Source organism: Urocitellus parryii, chromosome 8, assembly GCF_045843805.1.
Source record: "Urocitellus parryii isolate mUroPar1 chromosome 8, mUroPar1.hap1, whole genome shotgun sequence".
NCBI classification, from domain to species: domain Eukaryota; kingdom Metazoa; phylum Chordata; class Mammalia; order Rodentia; family Sciuridae; genus Urocitellus; species Urocitellus parryii.
The window spans coordinates 91,232,854-91,246,207 of record NC_135538.1 but is presented as its reverse complement, the minus strand read 5'-3'; the positions used below and the strand labels follow the sequence as shown (position 1 = coordinate 91,246,207).

Here is a 13,354-nt window from a genome sequence, read left to right as displayed (position 1 = left end):
GAAATCCTGCTGTTTCTCACAGCAATGCCAGAAAGAACAGAGAAGCAAACATTGGTTTACATCACCAGAGAAATGCAGTAGATTCAAGTTATTATATTTCCTCTGACTTCCTAGCCAGCATTTAATTATTTATACTATAAAATGGCAAATATGAAATGAATGGTTTTATCTGTTATAGTGAAAGATCATGTAGAATAAGAAATTTTAGTATAAAAATTATGAGAATTTTTTAAGAACTATGGCTTAGTGTGTTCAGCCTACTGAAACAAAATGTCATAAACTGAGTGGTTAATATACAATAGAAATTTAGTTTTCACAGTTCTGGAAGCTGGGTAGTCCAAAATGAAGGTGCTGACAGATTTACTGTCTGGTAAGAGCCTGATTTCTCATAGATGGTGCCGTTGAGCTATGCTCTCTCATGGTGGAAAGGACCAGCTAGCTCTCTGTTGTCTCTTGTTAACCATTGAGAGCTACATCTTCATGACCAAATCACCTCCCCCAAGGCCTGACTTCTTATACCATCACCTTGAGGTGATATATGTATATATCAGAACCTTGATGTATGTATATATCAGAACCTCACATGGTACCCAATCAAATGCATACTTCTTTGTTCTTATCCATAAAATAAATTTTATTTTTAAAAATTTTAACTCATATAATCTGCTGATTTGAATGACTGTGTCCCTTTGCCCAAATTCAGATGGATGGGTTAACTTCTAAAATCTAGTCTATTTCACTAGCTTATGTGGTTATGCTATAATTTTGTTTTAGTTACTATCTCTTTGTATTGTATTTTAAAATCAGGTCATATAAGGCCTCTTGTCTTGCCTTTTTGCTTAATATAGCTTTTGCTATATGAAAATTTTTGCACTTCTCTGAAAAGTTTAGGATATTTTCCCAGTTCTGTAGAGAGTCTCCTTGCTATTTTTATAGGAACTGCATTGAATCTGTGGTCACTTTGGGTAGTACAGTCACTTTAACAATATCGATTTGTCAAATCAATGAACACAGGATGTCTTTCCATTTTGTGCTATCCAATTTATTTCATGAATGTTTTATAGTTTTTATTGTTGAGATTAGACATTTTATACATTATGTGAGGTAACTCATTCAAAACAGCCAGTAAGATAGTCAATGTTGTATAAAGGATAAATAATTTTAATGGTAGCTTATGATTCAAATGATATCTTAAATCACTCTATTATTGTAGAATGGATGCATTATATTTTAATGGTGTATAACATTGCATACAAATAATAACTACTAAATTTCCTGTGAAAATGTTAAATACTTTTATTGTATGACTCAGAAAATTATGCTGCATAGTATAGACCCAAGTAAACTAAAAATTATGTTCATGCAAGTACCTGTTCATGGACTGGGCATGGTGGCATATACCTCTAACCCCAGTGGCTTAGGAGACTGAGGCAGGAGGATCACCAGTTCAAAGCCAGCCTCAGCAACTACTGAGGCTCTAAGGAGCTCACTGAGACCCTGTCTCTGAATAAAATATAAAAAGGGATAGAGATGTGGCTCAGTGGTTAAGTGTCCTTGGGTTCAATCCCCAGTAACAAAACAAAACACTTATATGTGTATGGTTATAGCAATTTTACTTACAACTGCCAAAATTTGGAAACAACTAAGATGTACTTCAGTAGGTGAATAAATAAATAAACTTTGGTATAACCAAACAATTAATATTATTTAGTCTAAAAGATGAACTTTCAAACAATAAAAAATATATTGAAATACTTCAAATTCATATCACAAAGGGAAAGAAACTAGCTTGAAAAGTCTACATATTATATGACTTTAACTACAATATTATGTAAAAGGTAAATTATGGAATCAGTACAAAGGTCAATTGTTACCTTTGTACTATAAAGAGCTAGGAAGAGATCATCAAAAGGTAAGGCTAGAGAAGCTATCAGGCCTAATTGTGCAAAGTCTTGTTGACCAAGACAAAGTTGTGAGACTTTGGAAAGGATTTTGAAATCCAGTCTATGCTTGTATTTTAATTTTTATCAAATATTATTACTTTAATTATACATACTTATGGGGTACATCATGGAACTTCAATACATGCATTCAGTGTATACCAATCAAATCAGGGTAAATAACTCTGATTAAAAACATCTCTTTATTATTATTTTATGTTTTGAGATTTGACCTCATCTCTTCTTGCTAGACATAAATTATATAATAGGGAGTATTATATAAGGCTGAGAGTATTGCTCAATGGTAGAACAGTTGCCTAACATGCATGAGGCCCTGGGTTCAGTCTCCAATCCTACATAATTAAATATACATATTAGGCTACTGTGAACTATATAGTTCTATACTGTGCTGTAGAAAACTTGAACTTTTTACTTCTAACAGCACTTAAACTACATTCTAGTATTTGTTATCCAACCTCATTCTATATTTTCCATCATCCTTCTCAACTTCTTGTAATCACTAATATATAAATAAATCAACTCTTTTTGCCATCCACCTATGAAAGAGAAAATTTAATATTAAATTTTTATCTGACTTATTTGACTTAAAACAATGGCCTCCTGTTCCAGTTTCATCCAATTTTGCTATAAATAATAGGACACCATTCTTTTTATGAATTAATAAAATGCAATTGTGTACACAGTGTGTATACATTCCATTATTCATTCATCCATTAAAGGACAGTGAGGCTGAATCCATACCATAGCTATTAGGAAAACTATAGCAATAAATATGGTTGGGCAAGTATTGGTTTGATATGCTGAAATCATTTCCTTTGGATACTTATCCAGAAGCAGAATAACTAAATTATATAAGAGATCTATTTTTAGTTTTTTGGGAGAACCTGAATAATGTTCTTCACAATGGCTATTCTAATTTACTATTATCATCAAAAATATATAAGAAATTTGTTCCTCCAGCTCCTTCCTAGCATTTATTGTCTTTTTGATAGTGGCCATTCTAATTGTGGAAAGATGACATCTCATTGTAGTTTGATTTGCATATACCCAACAGCTAAAGATGGTGAAATTTTTTCTTTAATAAATTTGTTAGAAATTTTAACTTTATTAGTTTGAGAAATGTTAATTCATATATTTATCCATTTTTAATTGGATGAAGGAACCACAATAAAATGACTGAGGATGTAGCTCTTTGGAAGAAGATTTGCCTAGCATGTGTGAGGCCATCAATTTGATCACCATCACAGGGAGAAAAAATAATATCAAGAAAATAAATAATCCAATTATGTTTTATTTTTTAGGAGTCATTAATAGTATTTTCTATTCTTACTTCTACCAATATTTTATGTAGAAATCACAATAATAAATGAATGAGGAATGATATGAAAAAATAACACTGATTTATAAGTTTGAGCACTTAATATTCTACATCCAATTCTCCAAAGGATTAATTTTGGTATTTCACTTGTGGCTGAGCTTTCTTTCATCCATGTTCTCTTCCCATACATTAGGAAACTAAGCTTCAGAGATCATTATGTTTAATTAAGGTCTAAGATGTAAATTCTATTCATCTTTAAGTTGATATATGTTAACAAGTAAATAAAACAGATATATAAATATGAAAGATGGATGATCATCACCCTGAATACTTAATTAGATCTTCTGGATAATTCTAATTCTACTATGCTCCATCTACCAATAAAAACAGTGTTCTAAATTATTTAGATTATAGATAACAGCTGGACAGTGTCTATTTATAGAAAATATAGGATACTTTGTTATGTAAAATAATCTACTTCTAAAAATATTAAGCTACATTTTCCATTATAGGTATTTAATTTAAATTACTTCCTCTTTGCACAGTTAAAATATGTCTTCATTCCAGTTTGCACTTTCTTCTTCTCCTCAAAATTCATCATATCCTTTGAGTTATAAAATATTAAGTTCCTGTTCCAAACATTTCTGTTATTTGTGGTGTTACTGTCTTGAAGAGCAGATAGAACACTTTTTTCTAATGTCTACTAGATATTTAGTCTCATTAGCAATTTTGAGCAATCCCTCAAAAACAGGGTGGGCTTCCTGTACGAGGTTCAGATTAAATGCTATCACTTTCAGAAGTGCCTATCTAGGCTCCAGGAGAGAAAGTTGTACTATTTTGTCCCTTGAGAAAGCTCTCCTAATGATTAGTTTGTACAGTGTTTGCCAATTGCCTTATAATTTTTTCAGTATTATTACCACAAATAGTGTCCTAGTTATTTCCTTTATTTTCCTCATCCTGAAGTTGAGCCCATGGCTGACTTCATTATTATCCTCTGCATGCTCATTTGCCCCATATATGTCAATGGCCATTGGGTAAGAGGTCAAAATTAATTAATTTTTATATTTTTGGAGGAAACTACACAAGATAGTGTTCAATATATATTTAGGCAAACTATCAAATTTTGGCTCAAGAAAAGAAAGTTTGCTGATTTTTTAATGCATTCATAAGATGTGATCCTGTCCTCTTTTCCTAATATGAATGTAAGAACAGTGTATGTTTCTGTATTTCTCTATAAGATTTTCAACTACTTTGCTGTCATGATTGTCCAAAGAATGTGTTTGACTGATCTAACATGTCAAAAATTTGAATCCAAATGTAAATAAATGTCTAAAGCAATAAAACACCTCTTTCCTTAAAAATTGAATTAGGTCTTTGCTAAGAATTGTATCATTGCTCATTTACTCTATCAGGAGAATAAACTTCGTTAATAGTATGAGCCATGACATCTTGAACACAGTAAATACTTAGCTTACACTTGTGGACAATGTTGATGACTTTATATCATGAGGAAATAAACACCTAAACTACAGTCAAATATTAGACAGTCTTGCTATCCTGTGTCTTCCTTTTTGGGGTCATACTTTGAGGATGGCACTTAAAACCAAGTACTGCAAATATATTGTGCTGCTGGAGAACTTGGAGCAGTTTCTTCTCATTCAGAAAAATTGTTTTTTATCCATTGTGTTTAATATAAATACAATTTCCAGAGTACATAAAAATCTCTGTTTTAGTTTATAGAATGTAATCAACCTTTTTATTGACTGTTGTCATTTGCAAAATGCAATAAGCCTGACCCATTGACAGTCATGGGTTAATGTATGGATCAATCTTGTTCGGTGGAAATTCATTTATGGAGGAAATGAGCAGTTCTGATCAAATTAAAAAGAAGAAGATCATTTGTCTTGAATTTTTTAGCACGTCAAGGGCATCCAATAAATTGTATTCTGTCACTTAAAGTTTTATACAGAGCCTTTGAATTTCAGAATAATGTAACTACTTTCACCTTATTTTGATACATTTTTTGCAATTGGATCTGCTAAAATGAATAATGCAAACTAATTATCAGCTTGTCAGCAATTTTCATAGCTTTAAACATGAAGATAAAGCAGAAAGTTCATGTTTTTAATGTTATCTACCAAAAATTAATTCTTTGAAATAAAGGAAAAAATAGCTTTCAACCCTCCCAACCAATAGGGGCTGTTCAGTTCCCATTATTCTTCATGATAAAACAAACAAAAAATTGTAGTCATATTAATCTTCTATAATCTTATAAACATGTAGTTGAATTAACATTTTATATAACAATGTAATTAGTGAGAGCTTAAAATAGTGTAAATAAAAGGAATATGAAAGAGACATTTTTTCTAAAGGTCTATGCAAAGGAGAATATCGGAGGCAAGTTTAGGTTAACATAAAAGGACTTAACAAGATAATTACTATGAATTGTTTAGGCAAAAGTTTTAATGCTTTGTATTATCTTGGTGTTTCTTGTTAAATTACAAATGTAATGCTTGGGTCTCCTCATAATTTAAAACATTTAATGTCATTTACATAGATGTTATGTTATACTGTATTGGCTGATAAAGAAGAGTAAATATACAAGATGATTTACAATTTTTGATTTTCTATAATTGCTTTCTCAAATTCTTTTGGTGACAGTTATTGGCCATTTTCTGTTAATGCCTTAACGATCTCCAAAGACTTATGATGATCTTTCTTGTCTGAGCTTTCGGTTCTGGAAAGCAATCTCTAGCTCCATAGGATCTTTGTGTCTTCTTTAGACACCAACCAAGCCTCACATTCTCTTGAAGTCTTATTCCTTAATCTTGGAGCAGGTTACCTGAAAACAACCTCCTCTAATTATTTTACCTCATTCTTAGTTAAGACTAGTCAATTTATCAATGATATTAATACATTTGGTATCTAAATAGTCATTAAAATACCTGATATAGCTTTGTCAAATGCTGTTCCCTAACTATATTCATGTGCTGTGGTCAGTTTTAATAAAGTATTGTGGTCTAAAGCTGTATTTTAATAGAGACATTTTTTTTAGAAAGGGAAGTCCATTTTAGTGTTAATGGAGTTCAGACTAGTTCAATTTGCTGAGGAAGCAGATTCATCCTCCTTGAACATACAATACTCTGAGCCCACCCTGGAAGTAGTACTGTGTCCTTGGGCAAGACAGGAATTCTGCCAAGACTCTTACAGTATTAAGCAATTCCTCTACTGGCATCCTCCTTCCAAATGCATTAAACATTAAAGGACAATGCATTAAGTGACTTGTACCTTGGTATGGATCAATTTATTAGAATGCTTTTCCCCTGAAAGGAAGGGCTGATGGTACAAGTGATGGATAATAAGAAGGGTAGGGAGAAAGCAGAGTAAAATGCAGTGTGTTCAGAGAAGGAGAGAGGCACTGGGGAGACTTTTACAAGGCCCATTTTCATCACCTTACTCTATTATTTCCTGCATTTCAAATACAGTGAAAAAAAATAATTAACATAACAATAATCTTTGATAAATAAACTTTACCACAGATCCGGGTATGCAGAAACAAGTGGTGCCAGGTTCATTTTCCATGCACATCCTAGGAGTACATGAGTGGGGAATGTACTCAAGTTCCTTCTCACAGTGACGTCCAGACCATCCTGTTAAATAAAACCCCAAACAGACATTTAGTTTTCAACAATAATAATAATGGTGACAGCTTATATGTATTGGTATTTACTATTTGTGAAACTGGCCTAAGTATTTTATACAATTTATGTCAGTTCATCTTCATAATCATTTTATCAGGCAGATAGTTGCAATCAGTATCTCTAGTACATGAGAAAATTTAACTGTGAGAAGTTAAATAGTTTGCTCTAAAATCACATATTATGTAAGAATGGAAGCAAATTCATGTCAAAATAAAGTTCCAGAATTTATTCCTGATGCCATTCAACATTATATCTTCAGATGTCTTCATTTATTTTACCTTGTATAAAATAGATAGAAGGCAATGGAATAAACATAGTCTATGATTCCATTTAATATGAATTTTAAACTGAAGGAAAGCAACACTATAAATATCTAGATATGCAATGTTTTTATAATACTTGTAATATTTTATATTAATATTATCAAGATATCATTCTATGGAATGTAAATATTTTGCCTATGCTCAGCTGAGCATTGAGAGTAAAAATTCTTTTTAAAAAGGTTATCTGATTTCCCATAACAAAACACTGTTTTCATGTGCATTTTATTTGTTTTCTTCCTAGTATTGCATCATCTTCATCATTAAGCTGGAGTTAACATTGCTAAGCCCTCCACAACATAATATGTCAGCAGCTGTGGTCTCCTAGGTACATATGAGGTACATTTTTCAAATCATTGATTCTTTCATGTCAGGAAATTATTTGTAATTATCTTAGTAAATTTACCAGGTCAGCTACAGAATCATATTAATCTAACTATCTCATTCTACATGGGTACAACATGTCTTCAGAGAAAGTTCCCAGTGCTGGCTGCTGGCTGCTAGCTGACTAACTATGCCAGCTATAATTGCAATGTTTTAACCTTTCTTTATTTTTCTATGTATTACCCAATACATAGAAATAATTTCTATGTATTACCCAAGCATTTAACTTGAAAAGCAGCTACTGAGAAATGTGAAATATTACTGTTGTTCCTACTTAAGAACGTAACCTTATTGTTCTTCCTGAAAAATTATAGGAGAAAATTAAATATAGTATTCTAGAGAAATTAGAAAATATTTAATGTAATGCTACTTTATAAAATGAGGACCACTTTTAAGTACTTAGTAATGTCCAGATCAAACTTAGGTATATCTGCTAGAAGGCTAAGTGTATCAAATCTTTGTCTAAGATTCTTTCCACTTTGCAATGCTCTTTCATGTGCTTAGATGATTCCATGGGGATCTCCACTCTGGAAGTTACAAAAGACAGTACAGAAAAAAATAAAAAGAAAGAAAGAAAGAAAAAAAAACACTTTTGCAACTACTGTAAAAAGTTTTTATGACCAGTCATTCACAATATTCACATCTTTGAATCTCTCAAACTTAGTTGAGCATATTCATTAAAAATACTTGCATCCTAAAAATAGTTTTTATGAAAGCTGAACACATACAAATACAATACAATACATACATGGAAAACTTAGTAACATTACTTAGAAACACTTAAGAAATATGAATAGAATTTTGAATATAAAATTTAGAATAGTTACTTCAGGTTGAAGGGAAAGAAATATGCTCTTAGAGGCATATAGAGGAGGCTAGAATTATTGGTAACATCATATTTCTTGATGTAAATATGATTTGCTTATTATATATTTTATGTAAGGACATGTGTATTCTTATTGATTAGAATGTTTCATGATATTTTAAACAATTAAGATATTATAAATTTCCTCTTGCTTTTAATACCAGGACAGACATGGCAAAGTTTTAAATTATGAGAACAGTAAAAAGACGGAGCTGGAGTTGTAGCTCAGTGATAGAGCCCTAGCAAGCTTATGGCCCTAAGTCTGATCCTCAGCATCACTTAAAAAATAAATAAATAAACTAATAAAAATAAAGATACTATGTCCATCTACAACTAACTAACTAAATAAATAAATAAATAAATAAAATGTACTGGACCAATTAAATAGACAATAAATATTTTAATCAAGAGTATTTTGATACTCTTAGATACTCTCCTCTATTTCAATAGAGGAGAACACTTCAACTTAATTTCTCTAAAACAAATGCTGGGGTGAGCTAGAGGAAGAGTAACTGGAGGAGTAGGCTGAGGGGCCTAATAATGATTAGGCCCCCTGTGTTTGCATACTCTCTCTGACTAAATTTAGACTCCTATTCTTCCTAGGACAAGATTAGATTAGAAGATAAATAAATCAGGGTGCTACCGCTTGAGCCACAGTTTCGATCCCCAGCACCACATACCAACAAGGATGTTGTGTCCGCAGAGAACTAAAAAATAAATATTAAAAAAAAATAAATAAATAAAATAAATCAGGGTGCAACACAAGAAGTATAAGTCACTTTACATAATTAAACAAAGAGAGCCTTCTCATGAGATTAGATGCTTACAAAATAATTACAAGAAAGGGCTAAGAAGTAATTCCAAGGACAGATAGGACTTTCTGGGAGAACTTTGTCCCTCAGCTAGAATGATGAGGTGACAAATAGTAATGTTGAGTTGGAGAACTCACTGTATAATCCAGGTGAGTCATGTTGCTGGGAAGTGTCCACTACAGTACCCCAGCTGCTCTGCCTGCCCTGGAGCTCATGACAGAATACCAACTGCCTGGTCTGGCTGCCACTTGTACTTGTGCTACATTTTAATATACATAAAGTCAGTGACCGACAGTGAGATCTTCTGCAGAAAACCACATATCTACATGACCTTCTTTACCACCAGAAACCACAGGAGCTTTCAGAATCTAGATATATTTATTATTACTGAGACTCAATTATATTCAAGACCTCAGCTTCATGAGCATCTAGAAATTGTAGCTTTTAACTTGCTTGCCACTGCAGTACAGGAAACCATAATAGACAGGATGGATGCTGAAAACCAGTCATACTCATCAAAAATAAAGAAATAAGTAAAAAAGATAGGTACTTATACTGCCATGAGGTGACATGATGGTGAGAAATGGAAAGAGAATAAGAGAATATAAATCAGACCAATGGATATCCATTGAGCAAGATTTAAAATTGTGAAACAGAGCTGAAGAAACACATTGTCCATTAAACCTCATGTAAGTTTGATGGTCACCATAATAGGGCAACCAAGTATTAAAAAATAGTTTGGTAATTAAAAAAAAAGAAATAAAATATTTCATTAGTAATCCAAAAAAAGTGGTCAAATCATGATGACTACAGACTAAAATTATTAATCTAATATCTGTACAAATTAGAAAATAAATAAATCCTGTTAGAACAATGACAAATAATTCAAGTAAAAAATAAACATGACTTTAGATTGAACATTATGATAAATTATAGTGATACTTAAGTTTATCAATTAAAAATCTTTAAATACATCTATATAAATAACTGGAAACATACTTTCATTCTATGTTATCCCAGAGAAGTTATATTAGGTTGAGTTTGTTAATGAAATTAAAAGTCACTCTTTCAAAGAATTTTATATTTTCTTTTAATTCCAGCCTCCTTCTCAGTGCCAAGTGATAAACCTACAATAATTCTTACTGGTTATTATATTATCTAGTATTTGGATAGCATAAATTAAAATTACTTTTTAGTATAATTTTAGAATATGAAGAATTGATTTTTATATTTAAGTCATCATGAAAATATAATCTTATAAACTCTTCTTTATGTCAAAGATTATTTCACTTTTTATGGGCCTTGATTAAAAAGATAAATTGTTCTGTGTGACTTCTGTTCTAAACACAGAATTCCCATTCCTAACTTTGTAATTGTGAGCACTGGTAACAGACATGATCTATGTTTCTGTTTCCTTGCCATTAGGACGAGGCAGCATTTCTGCTGTAAAAAGAATAATGCTGCTTTAAAGGCACACTGTGTTTCTGCAGTCTACATCATCACTACAGACATCATTGCACCCTCCTGGGTATAAATCGTATTTGGGCCCAATGACTGCTCCAGGGATTCAGAACAACAATGGGTGCAGCAATCACATTTGCAGCACAGAGTCTATTCCTCATCACTTTCATATTGCTCACAGTAAGATGGCTCTGGCTGCACTTATGAGTGTAAGTTAAGCATTGTTATTATATAACAATGTCAATGGGACCATTTAGTCTAAAACACAACTTACGTCAATGCAACTTGAATCCCTGTATTGATAGTACAAATGAGTTCATAAACCATTCAGTTCATTATATACATACAAGATGAACTGTATATTCAGGACTGTCCTAAATGCTATTGGGGTTGTCTTTTCATGAAAATTTCATGTAAAGGGGAAGAGTGAGGTCTGAAATCCAACCTGTAATCCACTTGTCAGACATTGTACCTACTGGCTGGGAGGAAGGGACATAAGAAAATAGTTTGCCTACTTAGAGAATCAGGACTGGTATAAACATGGCTCTGTCAGTGACTTTGTAACACTGGCTAACATCATAAATAATTTCCTTTTTTTTTTTTTCAGTCGGTGCTATAACTCCCAGAGGACCCATTATTGTACAACTTTCCTACTAGGATGTGTTAATACAAAGCTAGATAACATTTAGAATGCCTTTTAGTCTACTTAGATCCAATTTAAATTTTAGTGTGTTCTACAGACACATCTGTTAAGAAAACAAGTATTTATTTTTTCAAAGTTTGGTCTGTTCAGAATGTTTCAGGACTGCAGGAGTCATACAGCTGTTTAGATTAAAAGAGGGAAGAGAGAAGAAAGATAAAATTATAAATCTTATGGCACAATAAAGGAACCATTCAAGGTTATTGCCATGAAAGAAGAGAGAGATATTTGATGAATATGAATAAATTTTGGCAATTGGCGACATGACGTAAAGTTAAGGAAGATTTCAACAATTGACAGAAATAGAAAATAGCAATGATTTATGGTGCTTAACTTAAAGACTTAAGAATGCCTAGCCAAAGTAGACTTCTATCTCACTATGTAAGATTAGCAAAATGGCATGAAAAAGATAAGACTCTAAAAAGAGTTATGAATATTATTTAAGGTTGGTGTTTTCCATGGATGACAAGGAAAAGCAGATAAGCATCAACCAAATGAATTAAACTTTGTGTCTTTGTATGACATCTGTGAAAATACAAATTCTCTGACAGAGCAGTGGAAAGATTTTGATTATAAAAGCCTTTAAAAAGAGAATCTGACAGATCTGGGTGTGAGACCTTTTTGAAGAATTCTCACAGTTATTAGAATCCAGACTAAACCATAACACACTGTTGGATCTTATTGGAGAAGACTCCTTTTTAAATGGTTGTCAATTAGAACTCTTAATTGTAGGAAAAGCTCTAAACACGAGGCTGATTCTTGTAGCAAATTTTTAACTGTACAATATGTTGCTGTTAACTATACACATGGTTGCTGTACAGCAGATATCTAGAATTTATTCATCTTGCATAACTGAGACTTTATGGGGAGTTGTTATTCAGCAACATAACAATTTTTGGGAGAAATGAGAAGTATATAAATGCTAGGCTAGGCTTCCTGATTATGAATCTAGCTCTGCCACTAACATGTTCTGAGAATTTACTGAGTGGCTCTAGGACTGCTTCCTCATTGATAAAATGAGACTGGTAAAATGAGATACATTCTTCTCAAGGTTGTTATAAAAACCAGAGGAGTTATTGCATAAAGAATAGCATGTTGTCTGTGTACCAATACCGTTATTGCTATCATAATTATTATTATTTTATAAGCACTTCTATGTCAAAGTCTTCCCAAATTTGACTCCCAAAGTCTGAAATTCAAAATATAAGGAAAAAAGTGCTCAATAACAGAATTTGTAAGGAGATAAAATGCTATAATTAAAAGATATAAAAGAAAATGTTGTAATTCTGTCAAAAACATTTTCTGTTGGGAGTGAGGAAAAATTTGACTTCAAAGAGGAACAAGAGTGTAGTTGGGGAAAATGGTGGTAACTGACTGACTGACTGTGGTTGTTTTTATGCAACTTTATGTGTTTGTCAAAAATATAGGTAGGTAACCAGAGAGTACATTGTGTTATAGGAATAAATATGCCCTGATAATATAGTCAACTATGACAGAGAAAACAAAGAAAGATAAGATGGAAGGTGATCAATAGGATAAAGTTTGTTTCTCAAATAACTTGGGAGAGTGGATGAGTTGACATGTTTAAGAGTCATGGCTGCTGACATCCACTTGAAGCAGGGACCTAGTGGTCTGCAGGAGGATGCACAACACTTTCCAAGAGTTTGTTTCATTTGTTTTTGCTCCTGTAAAAGGTAGTGAATATCTGTCTTAATTCAAAAAGATCAGCAACTTTTAACACCTAATAACCTTGGAGGGTCTCATTTTAGGTCTTCTACTTTCTACTATGGAACTAGGGGAAATGCTTAAGCTTCATTTGAATGCTGCAGCAA

General features: G+C 32.2%; 1 protein-coding gene across 1 annotated transcript in view; it reads right to left on the bottom strand.

The window, feature by feature from the left end:
- Eys (EGF-like photoreceptor maintenance factor) overlaps positions 1-13,354 on the bottom strand; it is a 1,574,159-nt gene that overhangs the window by 804,343 nt on the left and 756,462 nt on the right. The window contains 1 exon segment of the mRNA XM_077801488.1: positions 6,814-6,929. Within this exon segment, the coding sequence (XP_077657614.1) occupies positions 6,814-6,929 (116 nt within the window).